The sequence below is a fragment of the Equus quagga genome, chromosome 14, assembly GCF_021613505.1.
Source record: "Equus quagga isolate Etosha38 chromosome 14, UCLA_HA_Equagga_1.0, whole genome shotgun sequence".
NCBI classification, from domain to species: Eukaryota; Metazoa; Chordata; class Mammalia; order Perissodactyla; family Equidae; genus Equus; species Equus quagga.
Window position 1 is genome coordinate 17,164,284 of NC_060280.1, and position 18,830 is coordinate 17,183,113.

General features: G+C 52.7%; 1 protein-coding gene across 10 annotated transcripts in view; it reads right to left on the reverse strand.

Moving 5' to 3' along the window:
• MICAL2 (microtubule associated monooxygenase, calponin and LIM domain containing 2) overlaps window positions 1-18,830 on the reverse strand; it is a 220,409-nt gene that overhangs the window by 63,856 nt on the left and 137,723 nt on the right. For 8 of the 10 annotated variants that reach the window (XM_046685201.1, XM_046685200.1, XM_046685199.1 and 5 more), the window contains one exon: window positions 3,173-3,356. In XM_046685201.1, coding sequence (XP_046541157.1) covers window positions 3,173-3,356 — 184 coding nt within the window. The remainder of the gene's footprint in view (window positions 1-3,172; window positions 3,357-18,830) is intronic. The other 2 variants (XM_046685202.1, XM_046685197.1) reach the window with 1 other exon arrangement.

Consider the following 18,830-nt stretch of genomic DNA (forward strand, 5'->3'; position numbering starts at 1 on the left):
CATGCATCTTTCCACTAGGTTGCTGCCCCTCATCCATCACAGTGCCCAAGCCTGCCCATCATGCCATCCCAGTCCTGTCCACCAGTTAGTCCTGGAGGTGGGCATGCAAGTGAGTAGCATCAGTTGGAGGTCTACCTTGAGCTCTTGCCATATGGCCATGAATTTGTGGAGGTGGGCTGAGGCCCTCAGTAGTCAAGAGTCCCACACGTAGAGACAGCCTCTCTGAGGATGGTTGTAAATCCGACAGGCAGAGGAGCAGGAACGGAGAGCAGCTGTTTGAGTCTCTGGCTCCAACCTTGCCAGGAGAGAGGACCACTTTGGACTTCCCAGTTGGACAAACCAATGTATTTGCCTTGTATTTGCCTTTGCTACTCAAGCTAGTTTGAGTTGGGTTTCTGCCTCTTACAATGGACACAGTCCTGCCTAACTGAGGCCTAGAATACTGTGTGACCTAGAGCAAGGGCCTTGCCTTCTCTGGGCTCTGGTTTCCATCTCAGTAACTGCTAAGGGCACTCCGCTGCAGTGGCTTGTGTGCATCCAAATTGCCCCTGGGACTTGCTAAAATGTGCGTTCCCAGGCCTCATTACCAGAGTCTGCCTGCTCCAGACCTGATGAACTGGCTGTCTACACTGCAGTCTCCCTTTTCTCCTCTTACATTCTCTCCACACCTACTCCGATCAGGTTTCTGCCCCATCACTCCACTGAGACTACGGTTGTCGAAGTTAACAATGATCCTCCTGTTGGAAGATCCCGAGGGTGCATCTCCATTCTTACCTGACACAGTGAACCATACCTTCCTTCTTAAAACACTTTCTTATCTCAGCTTCCACAACCTACCCTTTCTTGGTTTCTCTCCTTCCAGTGGGTGTCGCTAGCTCCTCCTCTGCTTGCCCACTGACTGTTCAAATGCCCTGGGGCTCTCGCCCAGGCCCAGCTCTTCTTTCTCTCTAAGAAGATATTCTTACTCCAGAAGTGACTTATCAGCTCCCTTGGCTTGAAGAGCCTCTGTATGTCATTGGCCTCCAGATCACCACCTCCAGCCCTGCCTCCCAGAAACGTCAGACTTACCTATTCTACCGCTTGCTTGATACCTGCACAAGACATCTAACCCTACAGGTCCCTCCAGGTCCAAAACAGCACTCTTCATTTTCTCCACAAACCTGCATCTTCCCTGAAATCTTCTCCGCCTCAAGACGACTCCAGAAGTGACTGCACCTTTCATCCAGTCACTCAAGTCAAAATCTGGGAGTGGCCCTTGAATCCTGTCTTTTGCTCACATTCAGTCCATCGGCAGATCCATCTCCGCTGCTCCCAGCCCTGGTGTAGGCTCCTCATCTCCTACCTGAGCCACAGGCTCCCACCTGGCCCCCCTGCCTCCACTCCCACCCACCTTGCCCCATCCATTCTCCACGCCAAGGCTTGCAGATCTTTGGAAATCGTAAGTGAGGTGTCACTCTCTGACTTAATAATACTCTAGTGGCTCCAATTATACCTGGAATGAAGTTGGAACTCTTCGCCCTGTCTCACCAAGCCTTGCTCCCGCCCTGCTTTCTGGCACAATATCTTCTTCTCTCCCCCACTGTGTGCCGGCCGCTCTGACCTTCTGTCACGTCAGAGACATCAGGTCTCCCCCCTAGGGAGACCTCTTCAGGGAGGCCGTGGCAGATTCTTTGCCACCACTCCTCTCCTGGATCCACACCCCTTTGCAATGGGCCTTTCAGCTCCTCCCATAAAGGTCGAGCCTATTTCTCCCCCACCTTGAATCGGGGCTGGCCTTGCCATGGCCAATCACATGTGACAGGAGTAGTGCTGTGCAGTCCCAGCCGAGGTCCCGAGAGACCTTGCGCTATTCCCCGCTGCCTCTCGGGACCGTGTGAACAAGCACGGGCTGCCTGTTGGAGGATGAAAGACCCGTGGCCCCAGCTGAGAGCTAGCCATGCTCTAGAAGCAGGGCCCCGCTGGCCCAAACACACGAGGGAGCCCGCTGAGACCAGAAGAACTGCCTGGCTGAGCCTGGCTCAAACTCCCTGCCCCCAGGATCATGAGCGTCATAAATGGTGGTCATTAGAAGTCACTCATCTTTGGGGTGGTTTGTCACTCAGCATGATTGCGAGACTAGATAACAGATAGAGAGGCCTTCCCTGGCCACCCAACCTCAGGTAGCTGACCAGTCATTTGCTATCATACACCCCTAATTACTCCTCTATCTGGCACAGATGTGGTATTTTCTCTGTTAACGATTTACTTGTTTGCTGGCTGTCTACCCACTTTGTTTGTTTTGTTTTTTTTTTTGGAGGAAGATTAGCCCTGAGCAAACATCTGCTGCAATCCTCCTCTTTTTGCTGAGGAAGACTTGCCCTGAGCTAACACCTGTGCCCATCTTCCTCTACTTTGTATGTGGGACGCCTACCACAGCATGGAGTGCCAAGCAGTGCCATGTCCACACCCGGGATCCAAACCGGCGAACCCCGGGTCGCCGAACCAGCACGTGCAAACTTTACCACTGTGCCACCGAGCCGGCCCCTGTCTACTCACTTTGAATGAAAGCTCTGTGAGAGCCAGGCCTTTTCTTGTGTTGGTCACTGCTGTATCCTGAGTCTAGTACACAGCGAGCAATCGGCACCTACTGTTGACTGGCCTCCTGAATTAACTGGAGTCTGCACTCCTAATGACCATCTGGGTGGTTCTGATGGGGGTGGTGAGGACAGCAGTCTGAGAAATGCTCATCTAGGGCACCAGGGCTTCATTTTTTATGTCCCCTCTCCACCCTACTCCTATCCCCAGCCTAGCCTCCCCATCACCGTGCATCACCATCTTACATCTTACTGTGACAGGTGACACCCACTCGGCACCCCTCACCACAGCCTACATGACAATTTCCTCCTGGGGAGAAGACGGTGGGACCAGAGCCTTTCCCTTCTCTGAGAAAACAGCAAATGCTGACACTTAATAGTGCTGATTACATGCCGGCATTCTCCACCCTTCACATTTATTAATGGAGCCTTGCAACTCCCTACAAGACAGGTGTTATGATGGTCCCCATTTTACAGATGAGGAAAGAGAGGCACAGAGAGGCCACACTGCAAGTGAGCGGAGAGAAGACCAGCTCCTGAACGCTGTCCCCTTCTTCTAACCCCGGTTCTGCCCCCTTCCTGCAGCAGCCTAAGTGTACCTGCTCTCGTCACTGTTGACCAGGACACACACGGCCATCATGTCCTGCCCAACCACGTTCTCGCCAGGGCTGATCCTCACTGAGGTCCACTCAGATGGCAGGGGAGAGGTGGGTCCACCTTCCACATGGCCAGGTTCTGGCTCCAGGATGCTCTTGGGCTTCTTGGGCGAGGTCGGCTCATCTGCTAAGAGGAGAAGAGAGTCTGGAGAGATGGTGGGAAGGAAGGGCCCTGCAGGGCAGCTGGCCGGGGCAGGGAGCAGGCCTGGGGGCTACTGGACCACTCCAAAGCCGACCTTCTCGTCCTCTGTGCCATTGTAGGATGCCCACCGCTCAGCCACCAGAAAGCCCAGCACACAGAGCACATCTCTGGTCTGTAGGCAGGAATGCTCACGTCACCCCATTCGATCCCAGAGGAGGCTCCTGAAATGTTCAGAGGGCCCATCCCAGGCCCACCAGCCCCTGAACTGCTGTTGTCAAATGACAATGTCCAACATCTTGCCAAACCCAGTGGTAACTTCAGTCCTCATCTTACTTGACACACCAGCAGTATTTGACCCAGCCGATCACTCCCTCCTTCCAGAAACAGCTCTCCTCTCAGCTTCCAGGACAGCCCAGCGCGCCTCCTCCTCCTCGCTGGCTGCCTCCTCCTCTCTTTGTATCTTTCGCTGGTTCCACCTCTTCCCTCGACCTCTAACACAGGGGGTCCCAGGGCTCAGCCTCTGAACCTCTTCTCTTCTCACTACACTCACATCCTTGATGATCTCATCTGGTCTCATGGCTTTAAACAACCCTAGACAGTGATGACTCCCACATTTATATCTCCAGCCTGAACATTTCTGCTGGATCTGGATGTATCTATAACACTGCTGACTTGGCATCTCCACGTGGACACCTAATAGACACATCAAACTCACGCCCTAATGGGAGTCTTCCTCTCCGTCTCTCCCCACACCTGCTCTCCCCCAGCCATCCCCAACTTGGGAAATGCCACCTTCAGCCTTGCAGCCGCTCAAGTCAAGCACTTTAGTGGCATCCTTGACTTCTCTCGTTCTTTCACCCTTCAGTCGAGCCATCAGCAAATCCTGTTGGCTCTACCTTCAAAATATGTCAGGACTCCAGTCACCTCTCACCACCTCCTCTGCCATCACCCTGCCTCCAGCCATCATCCTCTCTCGTCTGGATTATAGAAACAGCCTCCACGGGGCTCCCTGCTTTTCCTCTTGCCATGCCCCACCCGTCAGTCTATTCTCAACACAGCCGCCGGAGTGACTCCGTTAAACTGTAAGTCAGACCACGCCACCCTCTGCTCAAAATCCCCCAGTGGCCCTGTGACCTCAGCTCCAAGTGCTGCCTCTTCTCCCCAGACCGTGTGACCTCTTGCTGTCCTTCCAGCACTGGGTGCACCCTCATTGCAGCCCCTTGCGCTGCTCTTGCCTCTTCCTAGGAGACGCTATTCCAGGAGAGCTTCAGGCAGGGCTCGCTCCCACACCAGCTTCAAGTCTTTGGTCAAACGGCGCCTTCTCGGCGAGGCTTACCCCGGTCATCCTCTGTAAACTGCAACCCAGCCCCCGGCGCTCTCCATTCCCCTTTATTTTTATTCATAGCACATCTCTCTCGCCTTCTAATAAGCTATACAATTTTCTAATAAAATGTGTTCATCCTCTCTCTTATAATTAGAATGTAAACAGTGATTTCTGTCTGTTTCGTTTGTTGCTGGAATTGTGCCTGCTAAAGAGTAGATGCTCGCTAGATTTAGTTGAATAAATGAATGAATGAACGAACGAATGTATGAGCAGAACAGGCAGCCTAAGCCCTGCTCCCTCTTGGCACTAACTAGCTGGATGACCCCTTCACTGGTCACAAGGGGGCAGACGTCCTTTCTCCTTTCTAAGGCTGACACCTCACTGGAACTTGGCTCCCCTACCAACCCCCCCCCCCCCAACTCCCTTGCCCCCAGGGTCATTATCTCCTCTTGCCTGTGTCATTAACTTCTTTGTCTAGTGGATCTTTTCCATTAGTATTTACAAATGCTGTTTTAATCCCAGTCCCCACCACCCGCCTCCAGCCAACTCTTCTTCCCCCTTCCCAGCCAATCTTCTTGCAAGGATCTGCTACACTCACTTTCTCCACCTCACCTCCCATCACTCGCTTCTCAATCCTCTATAATCTTGCATATGCCTCCACTACTCCCAAACTGCCCCCAACAAAGTCCCAGTGGCCTCCTTGTTGCTAATCCAATTCACAAGGCTTTGGGGGGCTCCTGCAGCCCTTGTGCCCCCCACCCTCCCTGCTCCTGGGGACACACTCTCTCCCTGCCTCCATGGCTGTTCCATCTCGGCCACCCAGTCTTCCAGCCAAGCCTTAAATGCTGGGTTCCCCATGCGTCCACCAGGGCCCCCACATCTTTTCACCCCACCCATTCTTTCTGGGAGATGTCATCTCCTCCTCAACTATATTCACCACCTGTGAAGATAACTCAAGCAATGTTTATTTCTATGTGAAATGCCTAATGTTTTAAATATTGTACAGAGGTCAAACAAAACATCCCTATAGGTAGACGCAGCCAGTGGGTTGCCAGTTTGCAACCCCTGGTGTATGTGCACGCTTGCTTGTGTGTACACACACGCACACTCTGCAGTGGTGTGGCTGTGGATGGGAGGCGTCTGGGGGGCAGGTGTTATCACTGGCTGCTCGGCTATGTAGCAGCGGTAATGATAGCAGAAGCTTACTTTTATCGAGAATCATTTAAGTGTTTAACTTGTAAGTTTACTAAACCTCACACAACCTTCTAAGTAAAGTATTATAATCCCCTTTTTGCTGCTGAGAAAACAGCTGCACAGAGAGAGAAGACACCAGCGCTCGGTCATATATTTCATGAGAGGATGGGGACGAGTCTGTATGTCTGAGCAGGACAGGACCATGAACGGGCGCCAACAGATGTGGCCTTTATTCTGGGAGTCTGGGCTGGACCAGTCCCGGCTCTTCACTCCCTCCCTGTGACAGAGCGGAGCCCTGTCCTGTGACCTCCCAGTCCTTCCCTCTACAGCAGGTGCGGGGTGCTTCCTGCCGCCCAACTGCCGGGAGGCTTGGCCATGAGACTTGCTTCCACCAGTGGAAATTAGTGGCTGTGACGTGAGTGGCGGCTTTAAGTGGGCTTGCTGTTTGGCTTGTCCACTCACGCTCCTGCTAGTTTGCCATGAAAAGAGCTTGTCCCAGATGGCTGCTGCCCCTTCAGCCTAGGTCCCCGACTGTGGGCACATGAAGCAGGTCTGGAGCCACCCTACGGTTAGGAGCCCAGCCTGGCCAATCCCCCGGGAGCCCAGGCCACGCTTAGACCTGCACCTGAGGCAGAGCCACCCAGCCAACCCACGGCCTCATGAGCAAGAAAAAGAGATGCTACAAGCCAGAGATTTGGGAGGCTTGTCACACAGAATTACTGTAGCAGAGACCTGACTCTATATGTGGCTTATATATGAGGATGGGCGTGTGTGCCTGTGAGCTATGTGCACAGACATTGTATGGTTGACAGGCGCCACTGTGCCCTCCCCTGGCCCCAGCCCAGGCTGGGCTTTGGAGATAGATCAGCACGGTCTCTGCCTTCCAGGATCTCTTTCTGTCCCACAGGGAGGTAAGCCATGTTCAAGAATATCTGCATCACAAGGTAGACCAGCTAAGAGAGAGGCTGAGGAGAGGAGGAAGGGGAGGGAGGTCTGACTTCCGGGCGCTGAGCACGTGGGGTGGCAGACACCATTTAAACGGGGCTTGAGGAGGAGTAGGATTGAACAAGTGGAGAAAGGAGAGGGGGTGCTTCAGGAAGTGGACCTCTGAGAGCAAAAGCAAGGTGGGAAAGCCCTCTCGTCTGCATGGGACGGAAATCAAGTCCATGTGGCCTGAGAGCAGGAGGGGACGCAAAGGAAACCAGTGGGAATGATCACATCGTCGTCAAACCAGAAGAGCCTTGGACGGCAAAGGGGAGAGAGGACTTCCCTCCAAGAGTGAGCGCGGAAGGGCTGGAGCTGGGGACTGGCATCGTCAGATCTGCCCGCAGGCAGATCGCTGTGGTTGCAGAGTGGAAGGTGGACTGGAAGACCCACGGGGAGCAGAGAGGGAGACCAGCGAGGAGGCAGCTATGAAAACCTGAGGAGCGGAGGGGAAGGGAGAGGAGAGGTGAGGAGAGGAGATGAGAGGAGAGTGAGGGAGTCTAGAGTGGCCTGGCCAGATGGGGCAGCTGTAGGAAGTGGAGGTGAGCCATGCCAGACTATGGTGGCACCAGACCCATGGCTCCCGCACCTCAGGGACCAGCCCAAACTGGCAGGGAATATGCCAGGGGTCTGCTTTTCTCCTTTCTCCTCCCAGAGAATTGTGACTGCCCGCCAGCTGAAGGATGGAACAGGGTAAGGGCTCAGGCTGTCTTCCTGGGGACATGGGTGACTAATGACTCCTCAGTACAGCAGGATCAGGGCCAGCATCTCCCACGGGAGAGCCTGGACATCAGTGGAGGGACTGGGGGGCACTGGGAGATGAGGACTTTGTGGAAGAGAAGCTGGAGCTTCCTCTGGTCACCGCTCCACCCCGGTAAAAAGCCCCAAAGGAGGACATGCTCCTTCCCTCGTTCAACGCCGCAAGGCCTGGGCCACAAGCTACACTGGGCTCTGGGGTTCAGCACAGCTGCTCAAGCTTCTACTTCTAGACACCCTTCACCCCTGAGGGCTCCTGGCCACGTCACATACCAGCAGCGGTGGTGCTGGTGGTACCAGCGCGAGTGACGGAAGTCATCTAAAGGTAGCAACTAGCACTAGTGATGGAAGTAAAGGCAATAACTAGCAGCACCAAGTCATTATCCAGTGCCCTGTGTCTGTTTAGCACTTTGCATTCATCATTCTAATAGCCTGACAACCTGAAAGGGCAGAATCACCATCTTCGTTGCAGGAGTGGAAGGATGTGGAGTCCAGAGACTATCTCAGCCAGGGCCACCCAGGGACTCGGCTGGACCAGCCATGCTGGGACACAGAGCAGCTATGTCTGTGACCAGCCCCAGGTGAAGAAGCCAGGTGCTCCCTTGTGCACATGCCTGCTGCCACCACCCTGCCCCCACTGCTTCCCCCAGGCCCAGCTGCTCCTCGTCTAAAGTCATCCATGCTCATAGGGAGAATCGAGGACTGCAGTGGGGTTGGGGCTGCCAGGGGAGGAGGTGCGTGGGGGTGGGGATGAGGAGAGAGACCCAGCACCACCCAGGGCAGCTGCCACTGGCCTCCTGGAGGGAAGCAGTTCTGCTGAGCTGAGCATCTGAGTGTCCTCTCGTGCTGTAGCTGGACATCTGCTCCCTGGTGAGGACGAGACTCCAGACACAGAACCAGGCAGTGTCCAGGGAAACTCTTGTCCTCACACACCCCCCGTAGCAGCCAAGTCCTGAGGCCCTTTCCTGGCCAGGCCCCTGCTTCAGTGGCAGAGTGAGGACCCTGGCCCCGTTCTGCTGGCGAAATTGTTCCTATCTTTTACCCAAGTCGGGAGACCCTTCCACTCGTTCCCTAGAACCCAGGGAGACAACAAAGCAACATGTTCTCCTGTGTATTGTTATTAACCCCATTTTACAGATTAGGAAACTGAGGCTCAGAGGCTTATCTCACTTGTCCAAAGTCATACAGCTCTGAACTGTCAGAGCCACCTCTGGCTCTGGGCTTGGAAAAACTCCCTCTGCTGTCTTGCACACAGTTCAATCTAAAGGCAAAAGTTTAAAAAGAAAGCAGTGAAGCTACATTTATCAGGATCCAGTCAGGAAAATAGAGCCCAAGTCAGGGAGTTCAACAGAGGAAAGTTAATACAGGAAACTAATAACAGTGTTGGATAAGCTGAAAAGCCAAATGGGGACCATGAAGCAACCCAGAGACGAGCAATAGGAGGAAGCTGCTGGCTAGAAGGACAGAGGGAGGAGCTGGTGTTCCAAGTCCAGAGGCCAGGGCCATGGGTGGGAGTGGGTATCATGGAGTGGGTATCATGGAGCAGGCACAGCCACTGCCAGAGATGCAGAGAGATGGGAGGAATAGCCTGGCTTCTCCTTTGATCCCGCCCTCCATTCTCCCACTAGTGTATCCCAATGGTCAGACCTAACAGGAAGCCAGTTTCAAGGGAGCCTGGGAAATGTAGTTTATAGGGGTTACACCTCTCAAAGGCTGAGCAGAATAGGGGAAGGGCAGGGAGTGCATCTGAGTTCCAATAGGCAGACGTCCAGGACACTAAGCACAGAGTGGTCTCCTCACCCTCTTGCAAGGTGGACTGTGACCAGTGAAGGGACACTGACAAGCCCCTAGTGGGATAGGGGAGGGTCCTGGGAAGGGGCTTGTGTCAGCATTCCCTCCACCCACTGTCAGGGGATGGCACAATTGCTCTGGAGGGACTTTTGTCTATGCCAGTACCAAGGTCCTTGGTAGTGCATGTCCCTTTAAAAGATAAAGGCACAGATGCCTGAAGACAGAGCCGCTGCCTCCTTGGGCTTCTGAGAGTGATGACTCTCACTAGGGTGGATGGAGTACTGGGAATGCCAGTTTCCAGGGATCTTCAGGGATGAATAAGTTGATGGGTAGCCCCGGGCCTCGGGCCCACCCTCCACCCTGGGGCGTGGCTGTCCTGTCCTGCTGCCCTCTTGCCAGGCATGCCCCAGCCTAGCGTGTGGGCCTGTCTGTGTGCAGACGTGTGCACTCACAGGCCCACCAGGGCAGCGTTACTTGAAGGCCCTGCCTGGCCCTAGCAGCAGCCGCGGTGCAGAGACCAACTCAAGTCAACCACAAGACAACAGAAGGAGGCCTCAGCTTCTCCAGGGGTAGGCCCCTTCCCCAGGGCCCTCGGCAGAGCTGACCACTCCTCCCTCTTGCAGAGCCCTCTGCCTGGACACAGGCCAGACACCAGGGGATTGGCAGCCACAGATGGCCTACAAGCCGGCAGGAGCCCTCAGGGCCAGGGTCCCCTCCATCAGGCTGGAGGGGTGGGGGCAGGAGTAATTTTCCACAGCTCAGGGGGCCCCAAAGCAAGGACGCTGCCTTTTCCCTTTCCTTTTGCTGACAGCAGCAGGTTTTGGGCCTCAGTCCTTGGACTGTCTTTTCTTCCTCCTTCTCCTGCCACAAATAGGTCTTGTGTCGGACTAGCTCTGAGCCTCCAGCTTTGGGCACAGCCAGGACCCACATCCAAGTTTCTCTGAACAAAGTGGTTGGGGAGAACTCTAAGTTTCTGGGAAGGGGGCCCCCCAGCAACCAGTGAAGCAGGAAGGGAAGTGGCCTCGGGGTCCACAGTCCTTCCCTCGTGCGCAGGCCCCATGGCTGGGGCAGCAGACATCCCAGTGCTGGGCAGGCCTCTGCGCTCAGCTCGCCTCAGGGCAGATGGGAGTGTGGGCACTGCTGCAAGTCCCCAATGGAGTCCCCACAGCCAGGGGACACCTCTGGCCTGGCTGGGCCTGGAATGGGTTGGGGTGGGAGGAGATTTGATCTTCCAGGCACTTCTAGGCTCCCACAGTGTGAGGAGTCAGCTTCTTGGGAGGGAGGGGTCACCCCTGGTTCCCCTGCTGCCTGCCCTTTTTTGGTCTCAATTACAGGCACTTGCAGGGTGACTAAATTCATGAAGTTAAAGGCAAGTTGAGCCAACCACGTGCCTTGGCATGGGGGCCTCAGCCCCCTGAAGCCTGGGCTGTGGTGGAGGGAGCATTCCCCACCCCACCTCTTGTCTCAAATCTGCCACCTGGACTCCTGTGTCAGGACCCCAGGGGTGGGAGAGGATGTGTGTGACCCAGTGGCCTGGGCATTGATGCCCAAGGGTATCCCACTGGAACTGCTCTCTGCTGCCCCCCTTGGGCCTGATCCCTGAGAGGCCCTCCAAGCCCTAAGGGCCACACAGCTCTGCTAAGAGGCTACGTGAAGATCACACCCCTTGGGAAGCAAAGCGGAAGCAAAACCTAAACTCTCTTCTCCCATCCATCAGAGGGCTCTGCAGGGGTCGCTGGACACAAGGTCACAATTCTCTTCCAGGTTCTCCCTCCTGAACTGAACTGATGCCAGCAAGGCCGTCTCCAGCCGAAGATGGCTGCAGGCTTCCCAGTCAGCAGTCCATGCTGGAAGGCAGGGCCCGGCATTCCTTTATTTATTCCTCAACTATTTACCGAGGGCCACTATGTGCCAAGCATGTGTTTATTGAGTGTTCAAATGAAACAGAGATGCCTGCCTTCAAGATGCTTATGTTCTAGCAAGAGGGAAAACAAACAAACAATATACACAATCAATCAGTGAATCACATAACACGGTTGGAGGTGACAAATGCTATGGAAAAACCATCGAGCAGGGTAAGGGGATCAGGAGAGCTGGGTGTAAGGTGCAGGATTAAAGAGGGAGGGAAGACATGGGAACAAAGACTTGAATAAAGGATAGGGTCAGCCATATGGATACCAGGGAAGGGCATTTCTGGCAGAGGGAACAGCCAGTGCAAAGGCTCCAAGGCAGAGCATGCCTGATGTTTGAGGAGGCCAGTGTGGCTGGGGACAGTGTGTGAGAGGCAGCAGGTCAGAGCACCAGGGGCCAGAACAGACAGGGCCATCTGAAGCCAGTGGGCGCCTTTGGCTTTTACTCTGAGTGAACTGGGAAGCCTATGGAGAGTTTGGAGCAGAAAAGAGACCAGACTTAAGTTCCAAAAGGATGACTCCAGCTGTCGTGTTGAAAATAGGCGAGTGGAGCAAGGCAGAAGCAGGGAGACCCCATCGGAGGCCACTGCAGTGACCCAGGGAGAGCTGACAGTGGCTGGGCGGTAGTGCGGAGGCGGGGCCAAGAGAAAGAGGAGTCAAGAATGACTCCAAGGCATTGGGGTGAGTAACAAGAAGAACGGAACTCCTGCTTCCAGCCATGGCTCAGCCCAAGGTGGAGTCTGTTTCAGGAGACGATCAGGAGTTAGAGACGCTGGGCGGACATCTAAGTGGAGATGTTGAGCAGGGAGCTGGAGACCGAGCTGGACTCCACACTCCCTCTTTGCTGAGACTCAGGCATTCACTAAAGCAAGACTAAAGTCCTGCTGGCCAGTGGCGGGAGATCAGGGGGCTCCAGAGCTTAGGAGGGGGGCGTGTCTGAAGGGAGGTGACCAGTTACCTTCAAGAGAGCTGGGGATCAGAAAACTAGAGAAAAACAGATGTTGCCACCTGGTGTGAATTGAGACCTGTTTAGTCCTCAACCTGAAGATGTCCCGTCAGGCACTCTGGGCCCCAGCTGATCTAGAATGGCCGAAGAAGGTCTCCCTCAGGGCCTTCCCTGGTGCGCAAGACCAGGAAGGTGCTGTCTAGAACTCAGCAAGAGAGTTCTTGCTGCCCTCAGTGCTGTACCGGGCACGCTCACCCATTCACAGAACCCTACGCCAGAGGCGTCCTTAGCCCCAGTTCACAGGGGGCTCAATGTCAGGGAGTTGGTTTGAAGGGCTGGAGTCAGAGCCGGGTCCCTGACCAAGTCCAGGGCTCCTCCCACGTGCCATGGCTCTCCTGAGGGCAGCACCTGACCCTGGCCTGCGCCTGGGTGACTCTCTGCTCCTTGATGGTTGAAGATGCTGCTCCAAGCCACCTCTCTAGTGTCAGTGAGCTTCTGCAATATCAGTACCATCCTCAAGGTTGCCACGAGGGGGTGAAGAGCTAACAAGGTTGCACACGGAAGGTGCTGGCCCCGTGCCTGGCACAGAGGAAAAGCTCAGGCAGTAACAGCTGGCCCTGGGGCAGTCAAAGAAGCAGTCACTTCTTTAAGGAATTAAAGAAAAAGCTGTAAAAGTGAATGACTTCATTGATATAAAGGCGAACAGCCCACCCACCGTGCTTGTCCCACTTACTCCACTTAATATTCAGGTTGCACGGAAATTTGTTTCTTTGCTGGATTATTTCTTTAGGATCAGTTCCCCGGGGTAGGATTACTGGGCCAGGAGGTCAGGGCCTTTTATGGAGCTTAATAATTGTTGCCATATTGCCTTCCAGATGAGATTGTCCCCATTTACTTCTTCCTCAATACTAGTGCTTAAGTCCATATTTTTTCTTACAATCGATTTCCCTTTTTCCTTTACTAATTCAGTGGGAACAGCACAATTAATTTACATTCCTTTGAAAGCCAAGTAAGAACATTTTTGTGAATGCTTGCTTTTTTCTTTTTTAGTGCTTTCTTTTCAAATTTGCTTGAATTTGAACTGCCTATGCACAGGCTTTGCCCATTTATCATTGGGTCTTTAACTGACAAATTTTCACTGATCACCTACACTGTGCAAGGTGCCTGGGAACACTTCCTTTGCATAAACTTTTTTTTTTTTAAAGATTCGCCCTGAGCTCACATCTGTTGCCAATCCTCCTCTTTTGTTTTTCCCTCCAAACCCCCAGTACATAGTTGTCTATCCTAGTTGTAGGTCCTTCTAGCTTTTCCATGTCGGATGCTGCCACAGCATAGCTTGATGAGTGGTGTGGAGGTCTGCGCCCAGGATCCGAACCAGCAAATCTCGGGCTGCTGAAGCAGAGCACACAAACCTACCCACGTGACCATGGGGCCGGCACCCCTATATGAACTTTTTAAATATCACATCAAATTCAAATTTTTCCCCAGTCTGACTGCCTATTGAATATTTTCATTTTTACTGTTACATGCTAATTTTTAAAAGCGAATCTAGTCAGATTTGTGTCAGGTTTTCCCCTGTAATTTTTTCCACAGAGGGTTTAAAGCTTAGAAAATTACCACCCATGACCTAATCAATACTTAATTCTATTTAATATTTAATTCTATTATTTTGCTTTTTTGATGTTAAGTCTTTAATCCAGAAACACTGGATTAAAGAATATTTTACCCAACACTTGTGTAAAATGTAATATGCAAATGAAAATCTCCTCCAAAACAAGCAAAAACCCCACTTCAAATAGGTATGGGAAAGGCCGCTTGAACAAAGTTAATGACGCTTCTTTCCTGGAGGACTCCTCAGAGACTTTAACATGCTCTTGAATCTTGCGGATCTCGAGGTTCTGGGAGGACTGGTATGGTTAGCATAAAACGTCTTTCAAACTTTGTCATGGTGGAGCCCTTTATTCACAAAGCACCTCTTGGAGCCAGCGTTCCATTGCCAAACTTTGGAAAATGTTGCTTTAACCCAACTTCAGATCAAAAAATCAAAACCAAACTATAAGCTCCATGAGAGCGAGGACTTTTGTCTGTTTTATTCCCTGCTCTATTCCCAGCACACCGTAGACGCTCAATAAATATCAGTTGAGTGAACAAATGCGTGCATGTACCAACAAGTAAGTGCATGCACGCATAAACAAAACTGATCATGTCTAGTACACAACACTGAGGTACATGCATTCCAAGATGCAGGGTAGGGAGGGACCCTGTGTGGTTCACTGCTGCATCCTTAGGACCTAGAACATGCCTAGGGCGTGGGAGGCATTCAACAAATACTGGAACAGATGAATGAACAAAGGAAGGAGTCACTTGCCCAATCCAGCTCCTAACTTCAGTCCCTAACACCCTTCCTTTCATGGAAGGGAAAGGGTCGCCCACCTGAGTAAGAGTACAGACCCTTAGTCATGAGCCCAGGCAGTTCTGAAGGCAGATCCAGCTGCCAGCAGCTGGCTCAGAGGCCCAGAGCCACAGAAATGCCCTTTGGAGGTGCAAGGGCCCTCATGAAGTTCACAGATGAGTTTTCATACCAGCATCAAAAGCCCAGCGACATCCAGCCTGGCAATGGCAGGCATCCCCCACTAGGGAGGCTGAGGAAGGAGGCAGCCTTCTTTGGTCCTGTTCAGACCAGCCAAGTCAGACTCCAAATGTTTCCCTTGGGGACAGCCTGGAGTTGGGCGAGAGCCTGCCATGGGTGCTGTCCTCAGAGTGGCCCTGTGGGCAGAGGCTTGCAGCCTAAGACTGAGTGACCAGAACCTTTGGGAGCAGGAGAGGCCTCTTAGGATCACAAATGGTTTGCCATCTGGATGAGCACACCTGCCATGTTCATGCCATCCTGAAACCCATGTCCTGGTCCTTCCTCCTTACCTTTCACCCATCACTCAGCAGGACAAACATAAAACTTGCAAGAGCAACCTTTGCTATACAGGAACCTAAGTAAAGAGCTCCTACAGGTCCATGGCTTGGATGGAGGGGGAGATGGGTGCAAGTAGCTGTTAGGAACAGACTGTCTTAACAGCTGAGGTGACGCCGACCCGACCCTCCTTCAGCTACGCCCAGCATCTAGAGCAGAAAAGTACCAGGAGTTTTCAAGAAAGAGACCCCAAAGCCTGGCCCAGGTGCATTGGTGACATTTCCAAATATTACCCCTGGGTAATATTTCCTTTCAGAGTGCCCAGCGCAGCCCCAGAGTCCCATGTCACCGCAAGTGCAAGTCCCGCCAGCAGTTTAGGGAAGACTGACCCCTCCCATGGCAAAGAAGAGAGGAAACAACAGGCTTTATAAAGAACCGTATTTATTTTCATTTACAGCATCAAATACCATAAATAAAGCTAAACATTGTTTGCCATGTGCAAAATACAGGGTTCCGTGTGGCACTGTAAATGGCTCCCAAAGGTCACAAACATGCATTACAATGAGATGGGGGAGGCTAGCTAAAGAGGAGGCTGACAGGGGAGGAGGGCATTCTTTGGTTGACATTCTATAAAGGGAGGGAGACTCTGCAAGAGAAGATAAGACAAGAGCAATGACGTCGTACTGGCTAGGATCTGCACCAATGCAGTGAGCAATGCAGCATGCAGGGCTGTACAGGCAGGCCGAGAGGTCAGCATGGCTCTGGGCCTCATGCAGGACAGACACCCCCTGCAGCCTGAGACCACGAGGCCTGGCCCACAGCAGCTCCACTGTACTTGGCATGGACTCTGAAAGGACTCTGAACGTCCTCCTGCTCCAGATAATGAGTCAGTGGGAAAATGCGTTTTGAGCAGAGCCATGGGGCCATTGAAACTGGCTGTTCCAGGCCTGGGGCTGAACTGAGTCATTTCCCAAAGCCATCCCTGGCCTGTGATGATGATTGCTCTAGATGAAGCTTCTGCATCATCTGGGGCTTTACGAGCCAAGAGAGATCAAAAGAAGCACAGCAAAATCCTCGGATCTAAAGTACAGCTTATGGGAGAGAAAGGATTTGCTTGGAAAATTGTGATCATGTGTTCAAAATAAAGGGTGGGTCAAGCTTGTGATAAAGCCTGTGAGTACTTTTTTTAAATCCTGTAAAAAGAGTCACCTATGGTTTTGATCAATAACATCAATGGTCTTTCTGATAGAAGCAATTTAAGAAGATGCTTTGTATGCATGTGCTTTTTCAGAGGTTGCTAGACAAAGGAGTTCTCTTCACAGGTGACAGAGCCCTCTCTACAGTACTGTCTCACAGTCAGGGTTAACCCTCCCAGGAGGGTAAGCGGCTTCGTAAATGCAACTGGAAAAGCATGCACGCAGGCCGCACAGGGAACAGAGGGGAGGTGGGGCATGCACCTGTGTGGACCGGGCTGCCGGCTCAGGAGTGAGTGGACTCAGGAACAGCTTTCAAGCTGGACACCACCCCACGTTGTTAACCGACCATGCCACGGAATGAGGCCATTAGTATGCAAGACACTCGCAGTTAGCACACCAGTACCACGGCGGGGAGGACGGGGCCGGAAGCGGGTTAGGGTTTAGTACCACTCTGAAAATCGGCAAGAAAACCAGTCACCTCAGAGCAGAAGTGTGTCAGCCAAGAAGTGGGTGTAGCACTGGAAGGTTGAAATGAACTGACGGCCACAGTGCAAGGTTGGGAAGAGAGACAGAGAAGAGAATTTAGTCTGGGGGACAAAAAGAAACAACTGACAACATGAGAAAGCACAGGAGTTGAAAATAAGGCCACCATTAAAAAAAAAGAGGGAAACTCCCCTTAAACAAGTCATTGTTGCATAGGACAGGTGAACCTTTCTGGTAGTGACCAGCTACCTATCTACGAGAGGGGACACGTGTGGTTTGCATATGCCAAACGCTCCACTGTCCTCCACTGAGAGTGCACGTGGCCTCAGGACCCCCACCCCCCAAGACCCTCTGACCCAATTTACTCTAGGGCCTCATACTCATTCTGGAACATGCTGTGGATGCTGAGAGGCGTCCACCCTGGATCCACCCTTGGTGCTGCCCACCAGGAAGGTTCAGTCTCAGAACATACAAACATCTCAGGCTTCCGACAGGCGTACCCCGTCCCCCCAGAGGAATTCAACCTAGTCTCCTCCTAGCCATGAGTGACATTCTCAGAGACTAACTCTGGCTTCGCAGAGCATTCCACAAAGCATCTCAGCCCACCGTCAGCTGATGAGAATAACAATGACGCGGCTGTCATGTGTTCGCATCATGACCTCGAGAATTTACTTTCTAGAATCAAACATAAAATGAATCAAGGGCTCCTCCCACCATGCTGAACATTAAAACCTCAGCAAAAATTTGGAAAAACACAATGCAAGTCATCAGATTGAGAACAGTTCCAACAAGGTCAGAGGCACCCATTCCCATGGACCCGGCCACAGCCATGCCCCTGTTCGACCCAAGGACTTCAGAGAAATATCTACAGAAATGCCCACCCAACAGAAACTTGTCATCTCAAAGCCCTCAAGAGTTCTGGCTCCTAACTCACACCAGGATCCCTCCTTCCTTACTCTGGAGGCGATCTCTAGTGTAACAAGTGCATGGAGCTGTCTCCAGCCTGGCAACTCTAGATACACTGAGCACGGTAGCAGGTCTGTCTCTGTCAGCCTCTCCCTTGTTCAACCAAACCCCACAGCTGTGCAGATCCAGGCGGCAGAGCGGACTGGGGCGAGCTGAGGCCTCCTCCGGATGCCCAGAGTGAAGAATGCAGGTGGGCCCGAGGCCTGTTTTTGCCCTTAATAGGGCATATTTCTTTGGCATCAGTTGATAAACAACTTCCACTTCCAGCCTCCCTGCCAATCCAGACCCAGGGCAGCTTTCCCCTGGAGGTCAGACACATTCCTTTGCTAGGACAGTGTGAAAATAAACGGTTTCTGACTGTTTTGACCAAATATGCATGGTAGCCGAATGGCTAGGCAGCCAGGAAGTCTGTAGCAATGCTCACTGGGCAGGCCACACTTCCCAGAAATAATGCCCTGAGGTGCTGACAAATGCCCTCAGTCCCAAAGGACGTGATGTGAGAGGGCAGATGCTCCCCTCAGCCTGACCATCATGGACCCTGAGTGGCCTTGGCTCAGACTGCAGCCTGGGCTGGGGACCTGACAGGGAGCCCCAGGGTTCATAGCTCCTGGTCAATGCCACCAACTGACATAGCTCCTCCTTAGCATTGCGTCAGCTTGACGGAGCCCTGCACGGTGAGGGGCCGGCCAGCCCTCGCCACAGTGCTCCGTTAGTGGGAAGTGAAGCAATCTGCTTAAAACCTTGCGGTTCTATGTCATTTGACTGTGCTTTGGTATGGGGCGACAAAACCTTCAAGCTGCTATTTTACATCCAAACAAGAGAGCAAAACAGTCTCCTTCATCCAGGAGGACAGATAACAGCTGACTACACACTGCCACGTGCTTTTGTAGGTTTAACTCTATTTTGTCCTTCTAATTCTTTCTCCTAAAATGATTAGGCTTTCACGTTGCAACAAACTGCCCCCTGTCGACAAGTGGCATCTGGGTACATAAATTGAAAGGCAC